This window comes from Coturnix japonica, unplaced genomic scaffold (assembly GCF_054131305.1).
Source record: "Coturnix japonica strain WE unplaced genomic scaffold, WE-NBRP24 Scf048, whole genome shotgun sequence".
Classification (NCBI taxonomy): domain Eukaryota; kingdom Metazoa; phylum Chordata; class Aves; order Galliformes; family Phasianidae; genus Coturnix; species Coturnix japonica.
In genome coordinates, this window is record NW_028188951.1 from 1635854 (window position 1) to 1660397 (window position 24544).

Genomic DNA, 24544 nt, shown 5'->3' on the forward strand with positions numbered 1-24544 from the left:
ACCCTGTGGGTGCCCCATAGGAGAGGGGCTGAAACGTGCGTGGAGCACAAACCAGCGCTCCTCGTGTAAGGTCAGCACACTGACACAAGGAGGTGGTGGAGTCACCGTACCTGGAGGGGTTCAAGAAATGGAGCTGTGGCACTGAACGCCCTGTGGTTCAGCAGGCACGGCAAGGATGGGCCAGCAGTTGGGTGAGATGATCTTGGAGGTCTCCTCCAACCTTAATGATGGGTCCAGGGTCATGGAAGCCTCGTGTCACCTGGCTCCCAAGTTCCAGCCTGATGCACTGCAGCATCCCAGCTGCATTCCTGATGAACTCAATCCATTTGGACCAACACCAAACTCTAAGGTCTCTTTCCTCCCTAAATCTTTGTGGAAGGCAGAAGGGGTCCTTTGTGGCCACTTGTCCTTAGGGACAGACTTAAAGCCTCGAGGGGATCTGCAGGCTACAGGAAGGGCAGCAGCTCAGCAACGGACAGGAACTGAAATGTAGCCAGGCAGCAGCCACTGAGCCAAACAGAAGAACTCTTTAGCAATAATAAACATTTTTTATTTACAAAAATACTTTTCCCACTGCAGTAAATAGATCTGATTAGCGTAAACAGCATTAATCCCCTGGGATAAAATACACAAAACCTTCCCCCAGTGTCAGGTTTCCTCTCCTCAATGCTGCCTCCATCAAACAGATGGATCTCAAAGTCCTACCTGCAAGGGCTCTTGTCTCCAGCCTCAAAGATGAGGAATAGAGACTTCATACGTTATGGAGACAAAAAAGGTGAGATTTTAAACCCTGTCAGGTATTGCTTAACCCCAACCTTCCTCATCTAGATCTGATGTTTTTATCTCCTGCTGCAGCTTTCCTCCTCCCCGTCCCTCTCTCCCGGTCCCACTCTGCCTCCTGGTTCCTCTTCAGTGCATCCCCATTCATTACCCCATGCCAGCAGGACTCTCTGTACTGACCCAGCCTTCAATTAGTTCCCGTGAATCACTTTGAGAGCGGTTTGCCTGTTTCAAAGGAATATTCCAATACACTGGGCCATCAGACTGTGACCAACCTATTTGTGAATGGCCAGCGCTTTGCCTTGCACTCGCTTTAACCTCTGCGTTCAGACAGATGCTGAGCTTGAAATGAAATCCATGTGCAGCGGGCTCTGTGCACACTCATACAAATACTCTGAGATCAATCACGTGGAAAATTGCACTTACACAAACAGACACCGGGATGCATTTCAGGGTAACAGCTGCTCCGCTGACAGAGGGGATGGCAAGACATGCTCCAAAGCCTCAGCAAAGAAACCTACAGCAATCGCAAACATCTATTAGTGAAAAGATTTGGCTATGTAAACAAATCTGAAGGCTGAAATTACTGAATCATTCAGAACATGTGTTTTGCTTTGCTCCGTTGCTGCACAGGAAGGCCAACAAAGCACCACCTTCCCATCTCCCCAGTAACAGCCTTAGCAGGGGGGTGATGGGCACCGTGGTGATGGGTTGATGGTTGCACTTGGTGGTCTTTTCCAACCTTAATGATTCTATGGAATTTAAAGGCTGCCATATTCAAGCTCTGCTTTCCTCGTAGTAACATAGGCATTAATGATGAAAAGATCTAGTTGTATATGGTACAACCCACACCCCTGATACAGACTGGATCTCCACTGAGTTTCACACACTGAGGGCGCAGCAGATGCTCCTTAACACCAAGCTTCTCTTTCACCATGCAGTCCTCATTGTTTCCCTTTGTAGGCAGCTTCATCTTATGTGTCTGGAGGCTGCTGATAAAGGAAGAGGACTAATCTTGCTTTCCTCACCACCCTTCATGCTGCAGGAGGGAATTGGTGAGGTTTATCTTTTGGCTCTTCTCAAAGCTCTGTCTAAGAGACACTGTGTGTGTGCAGTGCTATAGCTGCAGTTAGACAGGGATCAGCAATGCACAGAGCTGCAAGCAGCACAGGCTGTCTTGGAAAGCTCAGTACAGCCTGCAGCCTGTCTGGCCTTTGGGGGATGGTTAGAAAATCAGAGTAAATACAAATCAGAGTTGTGTTTGGAGATGGAGGAATAATGTAGAAAACAAATGGAAAAATAGAGAAGAATAAAGAGAGAGGAGAAAATGAAACATGCTTTGGCTGTCATATTTAGGGCCAGGGACCACTGTCTTAGAATGCTAGAAATAGAATCACAGAATCATTAATGTTGGAAAAGACCTCTCAGATCTCCTGGTCCAGCTGTTCATCTATCACCAATACTGCCCACTAAACCATGTCCCTAAGTCCACACCTACATGTTTCCTGAACCCTTCCCAGGACAGCGACTCCACCACCTTTATAGAGCCTGAGAGAAAGAAACCCCTCTGACTTTATCCCCATCACAAAGCTCTGCCAGTTCCTGCATCTGCAGCACCCATACAGGGCCTTCCCAGCCCCTCTGGGTTCCCAGTGGCTTCCAGAGCTGCCATGCTCCATCCCAAACCCAACTCTGCATGAGGGAAACCAGGTGGAACGGCTATTTGTTTGGGCTCTCCTTTCTCATTAAGCCCAGAGTTATTGCTGGATGCCTCGTTAGGTCTGCACAAATTAATTAATGACTACCCCATGGACATTTAGCAGTGCAGCAACCCTATGCACTGCAAGGCACCCTGCTGCCCTGGCCCTGGGGAGTGCTGGCCAAAAAGGCAATTACACGCTATACTCTGCTTCCTTTTAGTGTGTCACTGAGATGGAAGAAATACGTGTTTCATCTTCTCCGGGATAAACAAAACAACTCTCTTACCTCACTGTGTAAGATTGTAACTGTCTTCCCACATTAAATGCTTTGGGATAAATCTGTTTCAGAAGGTCTCTGCATTGCTCCGTTTCTTCTGCGTACACCAATGGGCACAGACACAAAACAAACCCACTGAAACTACTGAGCAGTGCTGTGGGGCCGAGCTGATATCCCCCCATCTGTTTTCTATTTCCCCCTGCCCATGCTGTAGATATACGATACAGTAAAATTATAGGGCAGGAAGTCACAAGGAGCAGCAATCCAACTTTCAAGGAATAATTCAGCATCACTTAGTCAGATCGTCCGTATGCGAAAAAGAAAAAGGAGATAGAAAACAGCTCCCACAAGGCACTTCTTTAGCTCTCACATGTTCTCATTTTGTTCCTTATCCCGCAATTTATCTTCTTGTTTTCAGCAAGCCAGCAATGAAGTAGAAAAACCCCAAGAAATCCTGGTCTGACGTATTGTTCTGGGGAGTATTCGTTTCCATGCGTTGCTGCATAAGCCATGGAAAAGTTGGTGCCATCACTGGAGAGCAAACCACTTGAAGAGCAGCCTACAGCCCTTAAAATGGATAAAAGCAAGTTGTTTCTGGCCCACTTCGACTGATTTAAGGCCTGATAGACGCTCGATGTCAGCGCTGTAATCTGCTGGGCTTGGCTGTTGGCCACTTGGTAATGCAGGAAGAGAGCAAACGTTGGAGCATCCTGAGCCAAATTACAGCAGAATGTTATTTTGAGATGCTAAGCTTTGAAATCTGAATTCATTTAATTTATTATGATATACTGAAACTTCCTTAATAAAAAAAAAAAAAAAAAAGAAAAGAAAGAAAAGAAAAGCAGGGGGTTGGGAGGGAGTAGCAGTTAATTTCTGTTAAATACAGCAGGCAGATGAAATCACTCCCTGCCAAGAAGATACTGCAAATACGTTATGTCAATAAACCATCTTGTAGTGGGACACTCATAGCCAGGAGGCTGCTCCTGTCATCCTACAGACTTTGGATGAAACTCGGTTCATTGAAACCATGACAGAGAGACTGGTCTTCAACCAGACTTGAAGACCAACCTCAGAACAGCCCTGCACAGCTCAGCACCATCATTTCTCCTGCAAGGTTGAAGCAGCTGCTTTCTCCTCCACCTCTCCATCAGAACAACATGATGTGAGAAAGCAGACACTGTCTGTGCCATCATGCCCTTGTACGTTTCATGTGGTGGGTAATGAAACACAGGAACAAAAAACATTAGAGCAAGAGAGTGCAAGTTCCCCGCTGTATACTTTGCAATATAGTACCCATATTTCTGTAGTAAACCCAAGGGTTTATACAAGCCCTGTGGGCTCTCACAGTTGGGAGCACACTAAAAATATTTACAATTACAGTGTTCAGGAGCCAAGCGCAGCACTGGGAGAACAGCAGAGTGTTTCTCAGGGCAGAAGGCAGAGGTCGCAGTGTCTCACTTGAGTCACATCTTCAACAGCAGGAAAAGATGCTGCATCTAGGAGAAATAGAAAGAATGCGAAACAAAAACAGCATAGAGAAACTTGCACCAAGCCAGTCATGGAATGGGGAGATGGACACTGGCAAGACACAGACATCCCATTCCCCACTATCTGCTTTGGGTGACTGCACACCAAGCAGGGCTTCACCCGCTAACGTGGTTCTGGGGCACTGCCACCCGTATACATACACATACAGACAGAAACACATGCACTCACAAGTAGGTATCACTGCAAGGAATCATGGCGGACATATGGCTTCATTTAGTCACAGTGGTTTTGTAGTTACAGTCGAGTAGATAACATGACAAGGCTCGTAATCGTTTCTGAGAGGGAATGATTTAGTAATGCAGTCTACCCAGCTTGTAAAGGCTCCTTGATAAAGGGCCAGGAGAGCTGGAACAGTTTGGATGCATTTCCTTACCGCTGCTGAGAACGAATGCTGCAATGTGTTCGGAGGGCTGAATGGAAAATAATTGCCTTCATTATGCAAGTTCAACATACAGACGTGTTCCTGGATAAACCACTTCTATAACCAGCCAGGTCTACGTAGTTTCCTTCTTGTAGAATGCAAGGAGTGGTGTTTTCCATTGGTTTCAGTCAGGCATTGGGGCAGGCACACACAGATGTATCTAGCAAGGCGTGCGCACATCGCTGACATCCACATGCACTTGGGTTTGTGACTTTTTACATGAGACATAGGTGTGGGAATAGGTCTGGCAGGGGATGTCTGAGCGTGCACCAGGAACTGGGTATAGCCATAGCTGGTGGAAAGTGGAGACATAGATTTATATGGGATACACAGCATGTTGTAAAGCAAGATGGTTTGGGCCAAATCCAGCCCCTCTTGCTCAGGCAAAGCAACCTCCTGGTTTCAGTGGTGCAAGGTAAACAGAAACCGAGCTTCTGGCACCGACAGGAGGAGTCACAGAAGCTATTTCTTCGTGCGATACAATAGGACTTTATATTAGAATTAGCCCCAAGTGCTAAAAAAACCTGGAATTCAAATGAAGCGAAACCTCACTACAACTAAAGAGAGGCTTAAAACCAAAGCTGTTTCCACCAGTGCTCCTACAGAGCGGCATTGCCAGCTACTAAGAATGTGAATAAGTGATGCTCTAACCTGGGAGGATGCCAGCAGGATTAGTCTGGCAGTTGCAGCACAACCAAGACAGACACATTTCTTCATTATTAGTTTTTAATTCTTCTACGTCTGCATTTCACAACGCTTTGGCAACTGTCTGTACTCATCACTCTGACTCTCAAGCTGGCAAGCAGACACATTTGCTTTCTCCTTTCAATTCAAGGGAGGGATGATGGGTTAATTGACACGAGGAGGAGCACAGGGAGCTGCTGCGGAGCCCCATCGCAGTGGGAAGCAGAGCTCCCTCCTCCAGCTGCTGCGGGAGAGATGTTTCGTCCATGAGCAGGAACAAATATTTATCAGCCTTTCCAGTCATATGGTCCTAATCCTCACAGCAATGTGAAACTCCCAGGATGAGGTCATGGTTGTTTAATCGCAAATCCCAAACTGTACTCCTTTTTTTTTCTCTTTTCTAGAGGCCAGGTCAGGAAGGTAGGAGAGCTGAAAGCAAAGAACCCAAGAACACGAAGCACGAAGTGTTGCTCTGGGGCACAGTAAGCTGTCAGGATGCAAGATATATGTTTCCAGCACCCACACTGATGCTCTGAATTTTCAAGGCTCGTCAACAATTCCAGTTGTCCAACTCCCTGAAAGTTCTTTTAAACAAACAAACATTCTCCAAAGTGAAAAAATGAAATGAATTAAAATTGGTTCAGGGTCATCCAAAGCCTATTATTGCTGGGAATACTTTCATAGGCGGTTGTGTCCTTGGTCAGCTCATTAGCCTCACTCTGGATCTCAGTGATTTGCCCTTTAAAATGAGAATCAGGGAACTCCTCAGCCGTTCTCCTCCTATGACTTCTTGGAGCAGGAATTTCCCAAATTAGGAATCATATCTCAATCCTACCAAGGTCTGAGCCAACAGGCTGACTTTTGACTCCTGGACAGACCCTTATTATTTTAGCCCAGAGGGCACTAAAAGAAAATATCTCAAAAAACACGAGACACCCAGTGACATATTCCAACAGCAAGTTAAACACACAGACCAGCTATTCTCCTTCAGACTTGCCCTTATGTAAAGAAGGCATGTCATGCATTGGATAGCATACCAAATCTTATGGGATGTTAAAACATGTGGCTCATCAGCGTTCTGTACAGCAGCATGGTTCTTAGGAAGGTCACCTCCAGCAGGACCAAAACAAGGGCACGAGCACAACACGTCTCAGCCACGAATGCTGCACTATCAGTTGCAAGGCTTCCCAGATCCCAGACAGGGAGAAATCTCTGCCAGAATAACCCGACAGCCAAGCCACCATGCAGGTTGGAAAGTCAGGTCGCATCTCTATAGAACCAGCCTGTTCCTCTGCAGCTTTCTATAAGACTGAGCAACCTCTGAGCACCACAAAGCCAGCAGCCTGCTGCCCTGCAGCCAAACACCTCCTGAGAATCTTCAGTTTACTTTTCTCCTTCTACCTCATCCCCTTTGAATCCATCAGGCGAGGAGATGAACGGTGCCACAGGAACCAGACCTTTCTGCTAAATCCTTTCCAGATGTTCAGAGCTGCAAACACGTCTGTCATTGACAAGAGCCTAATGATGCGTTGCTCCCCATTTACCAGCAGTGGCTACTGTTTCCTGGGAAAAAAAAAAAAAATTGGTTCTTGCCCCCTCAACCTGTTGCAAGGCTCACAGCATTGATTTTCACACCATTCTTCAAATGCATTTTGATCAGTGCATGGTTGGTGTGTTGGATCTGCCTTACATCCCTACCTGCTCAAAAGCTCAGGCTCAGTCAGCCTCAGACAAATCAACACCATTCATAGTGCAGATTCCTGATGTTTCTCTTTCACTATCCTTTCATTTTAATTAGTGGACTGACTTTGAGAAGTGCTGTGGGCCAGGAAAGACTTTCTTCCATGGAAAGCATCAGGGATGGGTAGGCAGGACTGACTGATGCAGCATGGCTCACCTCACCCCCAACCACACCACCACAAGGAAATGATATCCAGCAGCTCACCCACTTTGGCACAGGGGCTGCAGAGAGATGCCAAACCAAAGCTTGGTCTGAAGGCTCTGAGAACTTCTCTTTTCACATAGGTGCTTATTAACATAACCCCACTTGGGGATATTTCTTCCCTTATCCTCTGAATTACAGAAACCATTTCAGAATTTGATTCCCATGAAGTTTGGGCATCGTGTCAGCTTTAAGAAACTGAAAATAATGATGGGTTCTTTACGGTGAGCAAAAGAAAAACCACACACACTACTCACAGTCTGTCATTTAGAATTACAAATGTAAAGTCCACTTTTTTTGACATAATCCCCTTGATTTAAGCCTGTGGTTTCTGCACACAGTTTCCATTAATATTAGCGTAAGTCATCTGGGCAGAGCTCTCACTAGTTGGCAGGATGAAAGGTTCAGGTTCAATTCATGGAGTTTTATCCCTTGTCCCTGGATTTGGGGCTCACCTGAGTGGGATCCAACCTGGGTTGCAGCCTCTGTGATGGGGGTGAGGTGCACATTCCAGGCACCCAAAGCACCAAGGAAGGTTTGCAAACACCTCTGGAAGCAATGCTCCTGAGTGCAGGCTGGGAACAAGCACCAGAGATCTGCAAGGTAAAGCACAAAGCCAGATGTTACTCACCCCTTACACTGCAGAAGCTGTGGGCTGATGTTCTGCCTGGTGCCAGGCCAGCTTCAGCCCAGCTCCCACAGCAACGCACCGCAAATGGGGGAAGTGGAAAACACAGCAACTCAGCAAAATCCCAGAGAGGTTTGGTTGCAAAAACACAAACGTGCTGTAAAAACATAGAGCCATCTCATCAAAGACACTGCTGCCTCATTTAAAGTCTTACCCATCGGTTTTGCGGAGGATGGTTCCCATCACAGTCAGCCCAATGGCGACACCACCAGCAGTGAACCAGCACCACTAGGAAACGGAGATGCCCAACTGCTACTCACCAATCCCTATGAATCGATGGCAGTTGGATGCCTGGCTCAAACACTGCCTTAATCCCCTGTGCATCTTCACAGAGGATTTCTCATGCTTTTAGAGCAGAACTGAACTTTCCCATTTGGTCTGTCCACTGGGAAAAGTCTGGCACCAATCTTAGTCCCTGGTGGTATTGCCTCATGTTCTGCTTGGTCTGTAAAAAGCAGAAAATGAGGAAGAAAATGTCCTAACCATTAAATAAAAAGCATATGGTGGGGGAGCAGAGTCAAAAGTGTATGAAACAATGAGTGGATGAGCTAAGGCAGGTGAAATCCAGTCCATAAGACACTCATCAAGAAAATTTCCTGCTAAGTCTTAGCTCAAACCTCTCTTTATCCAGAAAAACATTTTCCTTCCTTTCAAGGGCTATCGCATTTTTCAGAATAAAAAGCAAATGAAGTGTCTGACGTGGGGAATCTGAGCTACTGTTTGAACCCTGTAAGCTCTTAAATAATTAGAGACATTCACTGGTATTACGTTAAGATAAATGATTCCATATAGTCCAAATGTTATCTGTGCTCTTAGTCTCAGGGTAACAGTAGGAACAAAGGAACATTGTACAGAAACCTCCCCGTGATCTTTTCATATTAGAAAAATGATGCAGTTGGTTTTGAAGCTCAATAGAGTTTGTTGTTGTTTTATTGTTATTATTTATGTACACTACAAAGGAATTTGGGCAATATGTAGCTTGCGACATGCAAGAAATAAATTCGCTGCCACTATAGTAACAATCAGGATTTCTCTTCCATTCAGATCAGTGCTCGTGTATTATTCTTTCACATAGACAGACATACATATATGTTTGCAGTGTGTTATCATAAATCACATGCAAACGTTGAGCAGCTGCTTTATGGCAGCCAGGATTAGCGTGCTGTGGTTGTGTGACCTGCAGCCAGCACAGCACAGCATGCCTTGCTGATAGAGTAATGGGGCTCCCTAAGAAGGATAGCTATACTGGGGTGAACCTAGCTGTGCTTTGTGTTTTAAGATGAGAGGTGACTTGCCTTGCTAGTCTGCTCTCAGATGAGTCATGCTGCATGTAGTTTCGTTGGATGAATATTTTCCAGTAACCCCTCATTTGTCACTGTCTGCACTCACAGAGCCCAGGTTTCCCAGCCACATCCCTGGTGGGTGCATGGGGTCCATCACAAGGACAAAGGTGGCCCCACATGCCTGCGCTGTGGGACTTGTGTATCTGCATCCCAAAAAGGAAGCCCAAGAGGAGAGCAAGGCAACCCTTCCTCTGAATAAACTGCTTCCTTTGCTCTTGGTTGGCTGCCCATATTGCTAAGGATGGAGCCATGGCTGCTGCAGATCAGCACTGCATTGCAATTGGCATTTCTCTGCAAATAGAAGTTACAGTGATGAAGATCAATACACAGTACATACATAAACATATAGGAGTTGATAAGAAACTAAGGATGAACACAGCAAATTCTTTCTCTATTCAGCCCTATTAGATAAAACACAGAAACAGATTCAGTTTCGTGCAGCAAGCCACATACCTGGGGGACTCCCAGTGCAATGCAGCCTGAAACCTCTTGCTGACGAGTTCTTCTTCAACACAAGCACTAGGAAAGCTTTCCTAGAAGAGGAGGAGAGCTGGCACAGACCTACCTCCAAAGCAGGTGAACCCGAGGCTGCCAAGAGCACATTTTTGCACAAAGAGAAGGTAGAGGGTTGTAGAGGTGACAAAGAGAAGCCCACTTGGCAGCACTCGTGGCTTTGTGAGAAACATCCATCTCAGCAAGGCAAGGTGGGACCACAAACAAAACGTGGGAGACATGGCAACAACCCTGCAAATATTTTCCACATGTCAGAGCAGACAGCTAGCAATGAATGAAAAAGTACAAGTTTCACATACGTACGTGTTTGGAGGTTTACTGTTTGCTTGTTTTTAAAGTAAAAAATAGCACCACTTTCTATGTCACCCTTGCCAAGGGGTAGCTCTAATTCATTCCTTTGGCCGTTTCTGTTTTATTTTCCTCTCTACAATTTGCTAAACAGCCACATTTCCATGGATACCACAGCTCACTACTGATACTCCCCAAACATACCACACATTTTTGCTGGAGAGCCATGAATGTAGACACGATGCCGAGCCAGTCACACTCACCCAACTGCCCCAATGCTTGTGGCCACGGCAGAGCTGGAACTTTCTTCTTGCTTCGGGCACAGATGCCACGCAACCATCTCACATGGACTGAGATACTCGTCGCTGGCCATAGGACTGCACTATGGGAGCCCCTGGCTGTCTGCATTGGTACATCCAGCAGCATCTCCTGCAAGGGAAGCAGTGGTGGTTGAGTGGCCAACTCCCAGCCCTCCAGCCCTGCCCCTGGTTTTGGCACACATACAGACCCACGTACACACACGGATGGGTGGTTTTGTAGGCCAAAATTGCTGTGTTAAATTCAGACTATTATTATTAAACAAGCAATTACTAATTTCCACCAAGAGATTATGTATTTTCCTCCTTTTGATGTCTAATAATTTAATTTCAATCTAGAGGTCGTATAATTCCCTGCTTTTGAAGTCTAATGAGTAAATTGCACAGAAACCTCTGCAAAGCACAGAACACGTTAATAAATGTATAGTCCCTTTGTCCACGACTTCCAACTTTAAATCAAATGCACAACAACCAGATGTTTTTCACATTACTGCATTTCAAGGTTTTACTGGAAGTGATCTCATCATACATGCTTAATGTAGGTGTCCAACTGTGCATGTTATTCATATCATGAATGAGACCTTGCAGCTTTAGGACACGGTGTGGCAAACCCAAGTATTGTTTAAAGTGGATAAAGTTGAAGCTAAGCTTGCCACTGGGATATGAAGGAGACCAAATTGGATGCAGTATACTGATTTTGATGAGTGTCAGAAGCGAGGAAATTATATCGCTCAAACATTTGAGCTTATTGTTAGGAAACACTGAGCCACTGTTTCTGGGAAAGATATTGAATTTAGCCGATCTAGTAAATCAAAGACTTCTCTGTTTTTCTTTGAAGTAGGCAATTAACTGCAAATGCAAAAGATTGAGACCAGAGCAGAAGCAAAGCTGAAGCTAAGAGTATGTTTTTCAAAGAAAATTAAAAGAAAAAAAAAACAAAACTGCTTGCAAGGAGGGTGGAATTGTATTTCAGTAGGAAAACATTGCTTCACCACTTTTGAAGAAAATATATACAGTTATGCTAGGATTTGAACTTTCTGTTAGGAAGCGTGGCGAGACAGCAGAGCAAGGCTGCCTTCCCAAAGGGATGCAGCTGAGTCTGCGCACTGCAGCTTCAGCTCCTTTGGTCATCAGGGTAATACCCTCTGTGGACTCTGACTACCAAATACTAATTATTCACCTACTAATTACCAGCAAGGAGCATGCTGAAAGTTATTAACGTCTCGCTAAGGGCAAGCTCCCATCTCTGGTTCACTGCAGAATGGCTCATCTTCTCATCTGCCACAGCAGCCCTCCTCCGGAACAAGATGTTGAGTTGGCTCAAGAACACAAGAAATCTCTCAGGAAGGATTCTCAGGGGCCACTGTATTCTTGGTTCCTTCCTCTGCTGGAAAACCCACAGGAGCTCAGAACATGCACCATGGGCTGCTCTGAACCATGGGAGGCAAGGAAGGAGGATAAGCAGTGTTTGCTTTGAGAAATAGGCGGAATTGTCTCGTCTAACCCTTCATACCAATTCATCCCAGCCTGCTCTGAAGCCACCCTCCTACAGAGACCACATTCCTGTGCTGCTCTACCACACTGCTTTCTGGGGTATCTTCAATGGCCGAGGATCCCCATAGAGGAGCAGCCAGCAGAATGGACTCCACAGGCCCTTCCCATGGGCCCATCTGGGACTCACACTACAAGCAGCAGTGAAGCAAGACTTTGGTTTCCTGTTCCAGAGATGAGTGCTGTTCACCCCATTTCCCAGCCTCTTCACACGGAAGGAAAAGAGGAAGTTGGAATGACTCATTTTTACATTTTGCCATGAAAGGAGCGTTGCGGAGCTGCAAATTTGTGCCTCTTGCAGCTGGGTCAGAGCAGGATGGGTGGGAGCTGTCCAAGTCTCAGTGCAAGACTGAGGATTGCATTGGCACATAGGAACAAAGAGTCACATTTAAATGAGGGGCTTTTTCTCTTTTTTAGATGAAAAAAGTTTTCAAACAGATCAGTACACCCTTTAGTGACATCTAGAGATGGCTCAAAATACACAGGTAAAATCACACAGCCAAAAGAAGAACAGCAAATTGTCCTATGCTGTACTTAAACCAGAGCTGGGGCCCTTGGCATGGCCTTGGATGTTGGTGGAAGCACTAGGTCTGAATATGGGCACACAGTGAAGTTCCTACAGCAAACAGATCACTTTTTGGCACTAATTAGGTTAATACCCAACAGCATCTGAGGCAATAAGGGGTGCTCTGTCCCGTACAGATGGCACAGCTGAGGGCTTGGCTCTCTTCCTTTACAAGAGGAATAAATGTGGCACAGTGTTTTCATGCCGCTCAGCAGCACCCTTCAATAATCTCTGTAAGCAGCATGTGGCAAGGAGAGTTTGCAAATATTTTTCACAGGGAGCACAATTTAATTTAGATCCGTAGCTCATTATGAAGAGAAGATAGAGACTGCATCCAATTAGGCTGCACTCAGTTCATGTTCCAGGTCTTAAAAAGACCATGAAATCCCCATTCCCATCTGAGATGTACTGTTTGCATGTTGAATATTTGCAGAGGAGGTTTTGCAAGCCATCAGATGACTTTTGCAGTCCTCATTATTCCCATGCCAATTGCTGTCAATCATAACCAGCGCTGTAAAATAAATAAATCCTGCACCACTGCAAAGGGGGTCAGGAACCTGCTGGAGCTCTGGCATTTGCATCACACTGCTTGCCAGTGAGTGAGCTCAGCACAAAGCCCACTGCTATGAGAGTAACACAGCCCTGAACCGCTCAGCCTCCAGCATCAGGCCTGGGTCTGTGGTCATATAAGAGATCTTAACACAGGGAAAGCAATGCCCTACCCTTGTTACAAACACTGTGCAGGCTCTTAGAACAAACCTCCTGTCCACTGCTTGCCCTGCTGCCTACTGATAGGCATTCCACGCAGCTGCATATTGAAGAGTTCCTAGAATGAACTATAACACTGTTACACTTTTCTCTAAAATTGAGAGATGTGGGCATTAAATAATTCCAGTTTTCAGACAGCAGAAAGCCCCTGAAATCTCTTCTTCCCTTCTTTTTTTTCTTTTAAAATAAAGGGAAGTGAGGGCTGAGCACACCCTCGGGATCAGCTGTGCAGACTCGAGAAGCAGCTGCACCCTCTGCTGGGAGCTCTGAGCAGAGTCGTGCAGGCCGGGCACACGATCTTCCCTGCCTGATGTTGTCCAATACAAGAGGTTTTCTTCCCCCCCCAACCCCCCCCCAGAACACTCACCAGCCACCCCAAACATAAAGGCTTCGGGACCAGAGGTTTGCCAAGGCCATGGCTCTCTCCCTTTACATGTTACTGCTGCTAAACCAAAGCCGTGTGTCCAAGCAGGGCCTTGCAAACAAGCAGGATTTTCTTATCAGAGCTGCAGGAGAAAGCAGGCAGCCTGCAGATACTTGATTGCTTCCTAAAAGAGAAAGGAAAGAAAGAAAGAGACTTCCCTAGCCATCACTGCATCAAAGCAATGGAGCCTAGGAAGGATTTAATTAACCCTCAGCAGCCAACAGAAGGAAATAGCACAGCACCACAGGCTGCTTTCCAAGAGAAGCCATACAGGAAAGCTATCAGCAGCCCAGCGATAAGATACGGGGCAGGGAATGAGCGCAGATTTAATGGCGCAAGAGGGATTTATTGCAGATCCTCTCTTAATGGCACAACATTGTTATCATACCCAAAGTACACCTTCAGCTGTGGGTGGCTGATAATGCCGGTAGCATTTACAGCATTGCAAAGCAGCAGTGTCACCCCCAGGTACACCAGGAGGATGATGGAAGTGCACAGGGTACAGCACAGATCCTCAGCTCTGATGCAGCCAAAATGGAAGAGCTGCTGCTGGATACACATTGCCAGCCTTTAAATGGAATGCTCCTTCTAGTTAAAGCAAGAATTAATTTGGGTGACCTCAGCAGCCAGCTCTGGCCACAGCATTTGTGTCTCATTGCTCAGAGGACCATAAGCTCATGTTCTGGCTCATCCACATAACCACATCACCGGTGTTACAACAGGTTAATGCCTCACTGTGAATGCCAAGAGGTTTGTGCTGAAGCCAGCAATCAGAGCCTGTGCCCCAACACTGCCTATGGAAGCAGCCCCTTCACTGCTCATGCAAAAGCATGTGCAATGGAAATATCTCTATAAGAGAAATGTTATTTAGACAGACCTCTAAATAATAGCACAAAAGAGAGAGGTTTCCACCTGAACACATTTGAGGGAAGAGCTGCTTTTCCCTAATCAGAATCACAGCAGCAAGGAAGGATTAGTTGATGTAGAATCAGCAACTTTATCCACAAATACTAAAAATACCCTTGGATAGTGGAAATGTGATAGCTGAAACACCCTGCTGTACTTTAGGCTAGGCAGTGGTTGCTAATGGTATGGTTTCTGCCCCAAGCCCTGCCAAAGGGTTCCTCCTACACGGCCCTCATTTCTGCAATGGCAGAACTCTGCCAGCCCCAGCACAGCACTTCTTCACCAGGTCTACAGGGATCCTCGTCCTTTCTACCTCATTTGTATTACAACTTTGTCCCATGAGGCTGCAGACAGAGGTGGGACCCCAAAACTCTGAAAATCTCATATATCTAGGTTGTGCCCTTTCCCTTGTCTGAGCAATGAGGGACTTTTGGAGGGTTCAGCAAGAAGTTAGTCCTCCTCATGAGATCCGATGTGAGCAGCAGAAAGCTTTTCCTCTGTGTTCCTTTATAATCCCTGACAAAACCCAACTCAGACTTTGCTAGCATATTGATAGAGGCACAGTAAATTCGAGGTGTTAGCTTCAATGGGAGCTGCACACCAGCACAGGGCCTTTTCAGTTCTCTCTGGGCAAAGAAAGCCTATGCACTCACAGCACGATGCAAATACTCAATGCCATGAGGCAGCGAGCCTGGCAGCTGGTTAGCTAGCACAGCCCAGTGGATTCCCAGCGATACTACAACAAAACTGTGCAGACAGCTCATTTCACAGACCTCTCATCTCATCCTACTTAAGTGGTCAGAAGCCTGATTATAGATTAAGAACAATTTGTTTTCTTTTGTTCCAGATTGTTTTTCCACCATGAAAGCCCACATCAGTTGCACGGGTAAATAATTCTACAGTTAATTTTTAAGTTATATCTCCAATGTTAATGATGAGAACAAAATGTATTTTCTTTAATGGCATGGTGCACAAAGCTCAGCTGGGAGGCAAAGGCCCAGCAGCGACTTGTTCCCAGGTTCAACAAGGGCAAGGCCAAAATGTTCTTCAAAATAAATCTAGGAAGAGAACTGCAAACCTACAATTACCATCCCACAGCATAACCAAGAAATAAGACATGGTTCTTCCTTATCCAATTCTCTGGGACTGCACTCCTAAAGCAGAAGGGCTTTGTGAACCAAGCGATCAGGTTTTGGGCACTGGAAGCATCAGAACATGTAGAAGAAATGTGGCAAACCAGCCCTTTTACTGATACTCCTACCCATGGGATTTGCTGTCATTTCCCACTAGTATCTCAGCTTTCTGTCTTTTTCTTCCAAAGATGTAATAAAAAAAATTAAAGCTTTATACCATTTGTAAGATGGATGTACCACTAACTGTACCTGACTTCTACCTATAAAATGAAGCTTGACACGCCTCACTTACCATCTGTTCCTACTGCTCGCAAGAATAGCAAGGAATATTTCTGAACTGCTTTTGTACACATATGCCAGGCCCCAACCTGGCAGGGCAAAGCACCCAGTGGAAGGCCCATGTTTGTTTTCAGTCTCTGAGTCTCAGTTAACTCTTCCGACACCCACAGAAGAATGAGCTTGAGCAGACAGTTATGACATCTAAAAATTGATCATACTGCAGAGCACATAGCAAGAATAGTTCTCTTACCACCTCTAATATGCTCTAACCATGTTAGAATCAATTTAAAAGTCATATGGGATATAACACTGAGCAGTTATATGCAGAGATGCTTCCTAAACGTGTTTGTATGAGCAGAAAAGGTTGATTAGAAACCCAGTTAAACCTTAGTTTAATTAATCCTCCTCAGTACTGGAGAACTGTCCTGAAAGCCGTGCAGAACTGCCCCTGAAGAAGGAAAGGAACCAAAAGTTTCCTATTTGCTAGGTGGGGCCATTGGCTACTTGGGGGAAAACATGGTGAGGAGCCAAAACATCACCACCAGCACAAACACCAGAACTAGCACCTTCATGGAGCTTGTTTGAAGAGGAAAAGTAGTTAAGAATGACATTTCTCTCCTTTCAAAGCAAAGCAGCCATAATATCGTGCTTACAAATAAAGCATGAAACAGTTCAGGTTGATGTTGGAGGCACATAGCAAGGCCTTAATGAACCCAAGGAGCCATTCTGATAACCATACTCTGTCCTTCTCCAAAGTCTGTAGCTGTGAGCATTGTCAGCCATGAGCACCTACCTTTGAGCCCTATCTTGTCAGAGGGGAGGAAGTGGTGTAACTGCAGCTCCATGCAACTACGTGGTTGTTCCATATCCTTCTGTTGGTGTGTACTAAGGGCCCAGCTAGGCTCTTTCACAACCACACCTCCTGACTGTTGGATTAACGCTTCCATTGCCCAACGCAGGAATCCCACCAGCATCAGTTCACAGCCCCATTGCCCAACAGGACAGGCCTGCAGCTCCCTGAAAAAAAGAAAGAGAGTACGCACTGAGAAGCCTGGACCACCATAAAATAAGCTTGAAAACTGTTTTTTCTTTTTTTAAGGATACTCTACCAGAATTGCACTATATGTTATTGTAGCGAAAGGCATTTTAACATGGTTTATGAAGAACAAAGCAAGATACAATATAGTTAAGATCACTCACAAAGAAAAATTGGCTACAAGCAATGCAAAGTAAATTCAGTAACACAAAAGTGATGGGAAAAATGCAAAGGCGGGGCCTTGGGGCAGCACCTGGCATTGAACTACCTCCTGAAGGGAGGTTCTGGGCTCTGCTGTCCTCTAACAGTTGTCTGGGGATTGAAAATAGGTGACAGGCAGCAGCTATGGAAGTTTGTTGGCATGCACAAATATTGTTATGCAGATAGGTGCAGAGCTCTACCAAGTTCTGGAAGTTGCAAGTAATTTAACCAAGACATACAATCTAAGATCCAACAAATGTAGATGATAACCTGAGGTGTGCTGAAGTCCAAGAGGGAGCAAGGGACCTAGGTCATAGAAAAGCATGAGCTGCCTCGTGAGACTCAGGTCATTTCTTGCTGGGAGGGTGCAGCTCTCCATCTGAGCACTTCAATAGCTGTAGAAATGAAGGCGAGCCTGGAAAGATACAAACAAATTTATAGAAATACTTGTTTGGTGACTACAAGCGTGAAAAACAGTATTTCCTTCTGGCAGAACAGATGAGCAAGCAGCAGGGATAAAGTCACTGAAGTCACTTGCAACAATGCCAGGGAAGACCAAAATATTCCAAGGAGCAAATACCAGCTGTAAAAAAGGTTGGAAGCACGAGGCAGGAATTTGTCTCCAGCTGTTTGTTACATGGAGTTTTTTGGGAAAACACAACATGCAGATGCTCTCTGTCAGCTAGAAGCTCTCAGTAACATCTGTTTCTCCTCTGAACAAAACATGTGGGCCTTCCAGAGGTCACAGTCTCTTGGAGTACTGGAGAGCTTATGGGAAAGCTCCATGACTTCTTTAAATGTTGTGTTAACTAAAATGTATTCATAATGAAAATCTAATGCCTTCCTATAAGAAATACAGAAAAGTTGAATAGAAGGGACAATTAAAAGACATTAATCAAGGCATTAATCAGTCTGCCTAACAGCTCAGTAGCTGAAGTTAAGCAGATACTAAATGAACCACTAGAAAACTTAGTTTGTGTGGCTTTTTTAAACTCCATGTCAGTTATGCAATGTAACTGCGGCTTGCAACCATCCCTTTCAGAATCTGAAGAGGTTCTAACAAGAATTTCACCGTCTAAAAACATGGTTCCAGAGAAAAGATTCTATGGATTGATGTCCACACTAGGTGAAAATATCAGATGAACAGGAGAACAGATCACTATGCAAAAGCATCTTCACTTCTTAGCCTAAGTGAATATGTGTACTAAAACAAACGTCACACCTTCGTGTGTTCTCTGCTGTGCTGTTAGAAATATGGGGACATACAGCTGGGGAGGAGGTACTGGAACCAGCAGTGAAAGACGAACTGGTGATGCTCACAACAGACAATACATGGAGTTTTGCCCATCTTCTCCCACCAGCTGAATCTTCTGGATCACATTCTTGTTTCCTACCATTTTTTTGCCTAAGTGTGTCCTTGCTTGGGGAAGGAGAAGAAAAAGCGTTAAGAAATGGTTCAACCAAAGCTTCCTGAAAAGTGGGATGGCTCATTTCCATCTGTTAATGTGAGCTAAGACACCCGTTACTTTACCTGTCTTTCCCAACCAGCTCTAAAAAACCGTTATATGGTACAGATATCTTCAGTGCCTAATATGGCAACGCTGTCTGCCCGGAGTTGTAACACTTGGCTCAGGACTGATTAGCCAATACAACAGACTCACACTTTGGAAAACACATAAATACAACAGAGAGCTACCGTAGGATGTCTTTGACTCACTCAAAGGCACGAGATGCCAGCCCTCAGCCTGATCGCCCTGCTCAGCCTGGTATCCACTGGTGAGTTGGGACTGCCCTGGTGCAGTTTGTCTTGAGTCTGTACAGACAGACACTAATTAATTACTGAAATCGATTTCAACATAAAGCTAAGCTCTTTAAATCTGTTTTTATGATGAACTATAGTAATGTGTGCTAGTATAACTATTACAAAAACGAAAAAAAGGGAATGTTTTTACAAATAGAGCTATACTGAAGTATTTTGGTTTCATGGAAAAAGTAGTTGGTATTATAGCAGAAACTAATACTAGAAATTTGTGTCTACAGCTTTACTTTCTTTTTCTGTATTTACCTTTACCAAGGCACAAGGTTTCCAGGAAAGCAGTCAAATATGCATAATAGGTTGCTTAATGTTCTTATAGCTGCAGTTTGGAACATTATGAAAGCCCACAAACTGTCATTTACCTGTAATTAAGGAGGAAACTTCTCCTCTGTGGCAGAAGTCATGACAGGCGTCTTCCATCTTAAACACTGCATTTTGCAGCTTACCGCTTGCAGTTGGACAACACTAACACATTCCCATTTCTTTATTTCTCTCCTGTTTTCCTCTTCTGCACGAGCAGGTTTTACCAGTCAGTGGGAGGTGCACCCTCCCCAGCAGCAGGGCAGGCACTGGGCACAGATATGCAGCGGGAACCCTTTCAATAGAATCCGGGGCTGTGACAGATACGGCTGTGGCAGTTACGGAGCTGACAGGTAACAGAGTGGGCAGCAGGACCTGGAGCAGGGAATGCATCGTGGCTTTCCTACACCAAATGTTCACAAGGAAAGAATGAGATTTAACCAACTTGTAAAAATGAAAGGCTTGCTACTAGTTTGCCTTCCTTCTCCAAGATGTAAGAACAATATGCAAAACCAATACTAGCACCTTTCAAACATCATTCATTGAAATTTCTTCTATACTCTAAATGAAAGAGAACTTCTCTGTTTTCTTTAACTCACTTTGAGACATTACTTAGCAATCTCACTAAAGGATATCAACGTGATTTTGATTAACAGATGTATGGATAAGTAGTAAAGAAGAAAGACCACTACATAAACTAGCAGGCTGAGTAGGAACAGCAATGGAAAGCATTCCAAAGAATAGTGTAATTCATCCTTGGTTCTTATAGATGAGATATTTTACTAGCAATCATCAATAGAGTTTATAGGAAGCCCTACAAATTACTTTACAAATGCGAAAGATCTGCAGGCACCATAGCCTCTGCATAGACATCTTATAACCAGGAAGGTTATGCTGTCGTAAAAAATGCTACTAGGCCCTTCCAACTCAGGATATTCTGTGATTCTATGATTTCCAACACAGAACCAAAGAATTGCTAAGTGAGAAAATGCCAAATATACAGTTCTATTTGACATGGCACAGATGGATTGTGGGGTGGAACAGGGGTATTGTGATGGTCTGGCATCCTGTGAATTTGGGACAATTAAAAACATTCATTAAAGTTTGAAATTCTGCCCCCCTTAAAGTGGGTCATACTAATACAAACACTTTGCAATAAAAATACAATTGAAACCACTAACTTCTCCCAGTTTCACTGCAGATGTGAAGTCTTTTAGCACTAAGTACTTCACTAAGTGATCTATCTATTAGGCCTGACAGATTGCATAATTACTTAATTATATCTTCAGACAGGGTAAAGGAGAAAAGCACAAAGGCGTGGATGTCATCTGCTCTGATGGATCAGCAGTGTTCGCTCCCTTCAGTGGCCAGCTCTCCGGACCCATTCGATTCTTTCATAATGGAAATGCTATTGATGATGGAGTCCAAATCAGTGGGTCAGGTAAGTAAAAACAGCACATATGTCACAAGGCAACCACAAGCAATCTTATTTACCTGAGTAAGATATTTCCGCACCTCTTCAAGTCAAGCAGATTGTTGATCTAGTCTCTCTTGTTCTCATACTGAAGCACAATTACACTGCTGTTCAGAAATACCAAAAGCTCCAGCAGCATACAGCCTTTTTCTTAGAGAGAAGGGAAGAAGGCAGATGAAAAACACACAGCAGAAAAACAACCAAGTCAGACAAAGGAAACAGTAAGAGCAAAGCATCTGAACTCCTCAGTTTTGCTGAGATGATATTTTCCTGTCCTGGCTTTCCAACTTCCTCTTTTCCTTTTTCCTATAGGGATGTGAGTACTTTTAGGATTGTTGGTACCTTGACTCCATTTCTGCTTTACCACCATAGCCCCCATTAACAGACCAGTGAGGAAGATTTCTTGCACTCTGCCCCAACAGATGCAGCTAGTGTTTCCTGACCTTCCTGTCTCATCTTTTCCAGGTTACTGTGTAAAACTAGTCTGCATTCATCCCATCAGATACCATGGCCAAATCCAGAGAGGGCAACAACTTGGAAGAATGCTGCCAATGCAAAAAGTGTTTCCTGGCATTGTGTCTCACATTCACGTTGAGAACTGCGATCAGTCTGATCCTACTCAACTCCTCAGACCTGGTAAAAAGCAAGCAACAAACATTTGATTTTTATCATGAATGATAATATGTTTAAACACAAATAATATCAAACAACAAGAGTCTCCTCTGTCATAGGGTCTCCTTCAAGAGCAACATCCAAATGAGAAAAGACATGCATTATAGCATAACAAGGCTATAGAAAGGAAGGAGCATGTATTCGCTTACCAAGCTTTGTTTCTCACCCCTCACTGCTCCCCCACGGGACAGCAACACAGTCAGATATCTCTTGATTCTTTTAAATACTAGCAATGTTTCCTATATTACATCCTAACTAGATCAGACTTTAAATTTGCACTTTAAAACAATCACCCTAAAGATTTTGGTGATGATGCAGAAGACTGAAGGACTTTGATTCCATTAGTATAGACATAGAATAAGAAAATTCCAAGTCCTCTCCTGCCCCTCAGTTTACACTCTGGTATATAACTGCGATAATCCTGTTGTTTTCTTTTCCCTCTTGGAAGCATGTTCTTTATATCAGCTCACCCTAATTACAAAGCACTAAGATGCAGTTTGAGGCATTTGTTCCACTTACATTTCCAAATGGGTGACAAATTTCATGGAGGATCAAACATCAACTGAACGTACAAGATGCGATTCCAGCATGTTCCTTCATAACAAAAATGAAAATGTAGTAGTTGCAAATATTAAATACATGAAAAAACACACCCTACCTTTATTTCCTGTTTCTGTATTTCATAGATGTTTCACCACCATTCCCACAGCAAGATACTCACTGGGCTACAGTATGCGCTGGGAATCCTACAAATGAGATAAGAGGCTGTGATAAATACGGCTGTGGATACTTTGGAGCTCCGAGGTACTATGAACATGTGGGGTATTATTGCTATTGTTGGAATAGGACAGAACTCTGTTTAAGCTCCAAAAGTTTAAGTTGAATATGAGGGAACACACACTGCAAAAGTAATGCAGCACAAGAACAGGCTGCCAACATTGTTTATGAAACCTCTACAATTGGAGGTGTTGGGTTAGACAAAGCCATGCCTGCTGTTGGGAACAACCCAAGTTGGAGGTAGGGCTAAACATCCTTCCACAGGTACCTTCCAACCAGCTCTTCTATAGCTCCTGAGTTCTATTTCAAATCTAGGGAGAAATGTCTCCACCCACACAATTCTCAAAGCTGTAAATTTAACAGACTATATAACATTACCTTACCTACCAAAACAGAATTGCTTCAGATTCTTCAGCCATGCTCAATCATGGCAGCACCATCTTAGTACTATCAACCTGTATTCAAAACTTGCTAAGCAACCTCTCTGCATAATGTTAGGTCTGGCAGATTTCTCTAATTATATATTTGTTTTCAGACGCAATGGTAAAGGAGAGAAGCACAAGGGTGTGGATGTCATCTGTGCTGATGGTGCAACTGTGTATGCTCCCTTTTCTGGTGAGCTGTCTGGACCCGTTAAATTCTTTCATAATGGAAACGCCATTGACGATGGAGTCCAAATCAGGGGATCAGGTATATAGCTATTCTCATTAATTTAACAGTTGATATTGACTCAAGCTCGTGCAGGATACTTTCCCTCACAAGTAGTTGAATATATCAGCAAAGCACACGTTTCCAGCTGCTGTATCTCCATATTCAGAAATTTCTGCTCCTTTCTTAGAGTGCAAATATGGACATTCAATCTTAAAAGACAGTAAGGGAAGATTTTGCTTTCATGAACTATTATTTTTGATAGTACTGCACGTCTAAAATTGCTGTATCAGTGGAAAGGACAAGAGTTTTTCATATAGAATACAGCAGAACAAATGTACATCATCTGATTTTTTCCCTTCTTCTTCTTTTAAACCAGGTTTCTGCGTAAAACTGCTGTGCATCCATCCCACCAGATACCATGGTAGGATTTCTAAGGGACAAGTCCTTGGCAGAATGCTGCCAATGCAAAGAGTATTTCCTGGGATCACTTCTCATATTCATGTTGAGAACTGCGATCACTCAGATCCTACTAGCAATCTTGAAAGGGGGAAAGGGAGAAGAAAGTGAAATGGAAGTGTAATAAGTTCTGAATAAATACATCTCAGCATTCAAGTGCTGTTTTTGTTCTCACATGGATGGTCTGTGTCAATGAAAGAAGGAAAAATGTATTTCATAAATAGAATAAAGCGTACACAGCAGGCACAACAATAGATTGCTGATGCAGTACTTTGGGCCTTACTTAATATTGTGAGGCCCCAGCAGCAACATCCCTGCCAGGTACCAGTGAGGTACTGATTTCTAAGTATTAGTAGTTGTGAATATTGCATCTTAGGCTAGTTTATGAGCTTTACTGCATTTCGGAAAACAAATAAAGTTACTGAAAGGAAGATTATTTCAGTTTTTGAAGGGAAATTCAGTTTTAGAGGGAAATTTACTAGAAAACTCCAGAAGACATAAAGATACTGTTTAGAATTGTCATACCATATCTGATGCCTCTATAGATTGTCAAGAGGGACTCCAAAATAAAGAGATTTTGTTTGAATTTGCATTTGTAAGATTATCAAGAAATTAGCAATGACTCATTATAAGCTTTGTCAATGAGTCAGTCAATAAAACTGGAGATTAACTTACCCCCTCGTGTGGCAGACAAGGTGCATTGCTGCAAGCTTCCTGCTGAAACTTGGACTTCAGGGAGTGACCATACAAATCGTCTTCATCTTTTAGGTGTAGATCCCGCACTTTACTTGGAGGGTTTTAGTTACTTTAGCATCAAACTGCATCCTTGCATTACACAATGAAGAGGGGGATGTTTAGAAAGTACAAATAATACGTGTATCATACCACCAACACACGACGTTGAAATCTAATATTAAAACTAAAATCCAGCATTAACCATATCCAGTGCAACCAAGTAAACTCATATTTCACATGAAGACTAATGAATCAATTTTGTTGATATTATCAGTCAGTCTTCCTTATTGACATCGTTC

The 24544-nt window shown here is 44.0% G+C and overlaps 2 protein-coding genes across 3 annotated transcripts; one reads left to right on the plus strand and one right to left on the minus strand.

Moving 5' to 3' along the window:
• Positions 1–528: 528 nt before the first annotated feature.
• LOC107320199 (uncharacterized) lies at positions 529–19706 on the minus strand. Of its 2 annotated transcripts, XM_085532097.1 has the most exons (9): positions 19543–19706; positions 19082–19177; positions 17635–17779; positions 16921–17144; positions 13753–13933; positions 10448–10613; positions 9949–10127; positions 7808–7948; positions 529–6973 (listed from the first exon to the last, which is right to left on the minus strand). In XM_085532097.1, exons 6-9 carry the CDS (start codon positions 10555–10557, stop codon positions 6951–6953), a joined length of 453 nt encoding a protein of 150 aa, XP_085388223.1. In that variant the 5' UTR covers positions 10558–10613; positions 13753–13933; positions 16921–17144; positions 17635–17779; positions 19082–19177; positions 19543–19706; the 3' UTR covers positions 529–6950. The 2 variants fall into 2 exon arrangements, with proteins under 2 accessions (XP_085388223.1, XP_085388224.1); XM_085532098.1 differs by lacking the exon at positions 13753–13933.
• Positions 19027–23666, plus strand: LECT2 (leukocyte cell derived chemotaxin 2). The gene is given in 8 exon segments (XM_015875846.3): positions 19027–19140; positions 19701–19833; positions 20770–20921; positions 21420–21590; positions 22313–22430; positions 22939–23093; positions 23431–23609; positions 23611–23666. Coding segments are annotated over 8 exon segments (978 nt in total). The 5' UTR covers positions 19027–19094; the 3' UTR covers positions 23635–23666.
• Positions 23667–24544: the final 878 nt, after the last annotated feature.

Coding starts and splice junctions, on each gene's coding strand:
- LOC107320199 (XM_085532098.1), bottom strand. CDS start 10,557: ATGGCCAGCGACGAGTATCTCAGTCCATGTGAGATGGTTGCGTGGCAT. Junction 10,128..10,447: donor ACAAGCATTGGGGCAGTTGG/GTGAGTGTGACT, acceptor AAATATTTGCAG/GGTTGTTGCCATGTCTCCCA. Junction 6,974..7,807: donor CCAGGTTGGATCCCACTCAG/GTGAGCCCCAAA, acceptor TTTTTTTCCCAG/GAAACAGTAGCCACTGCTGG.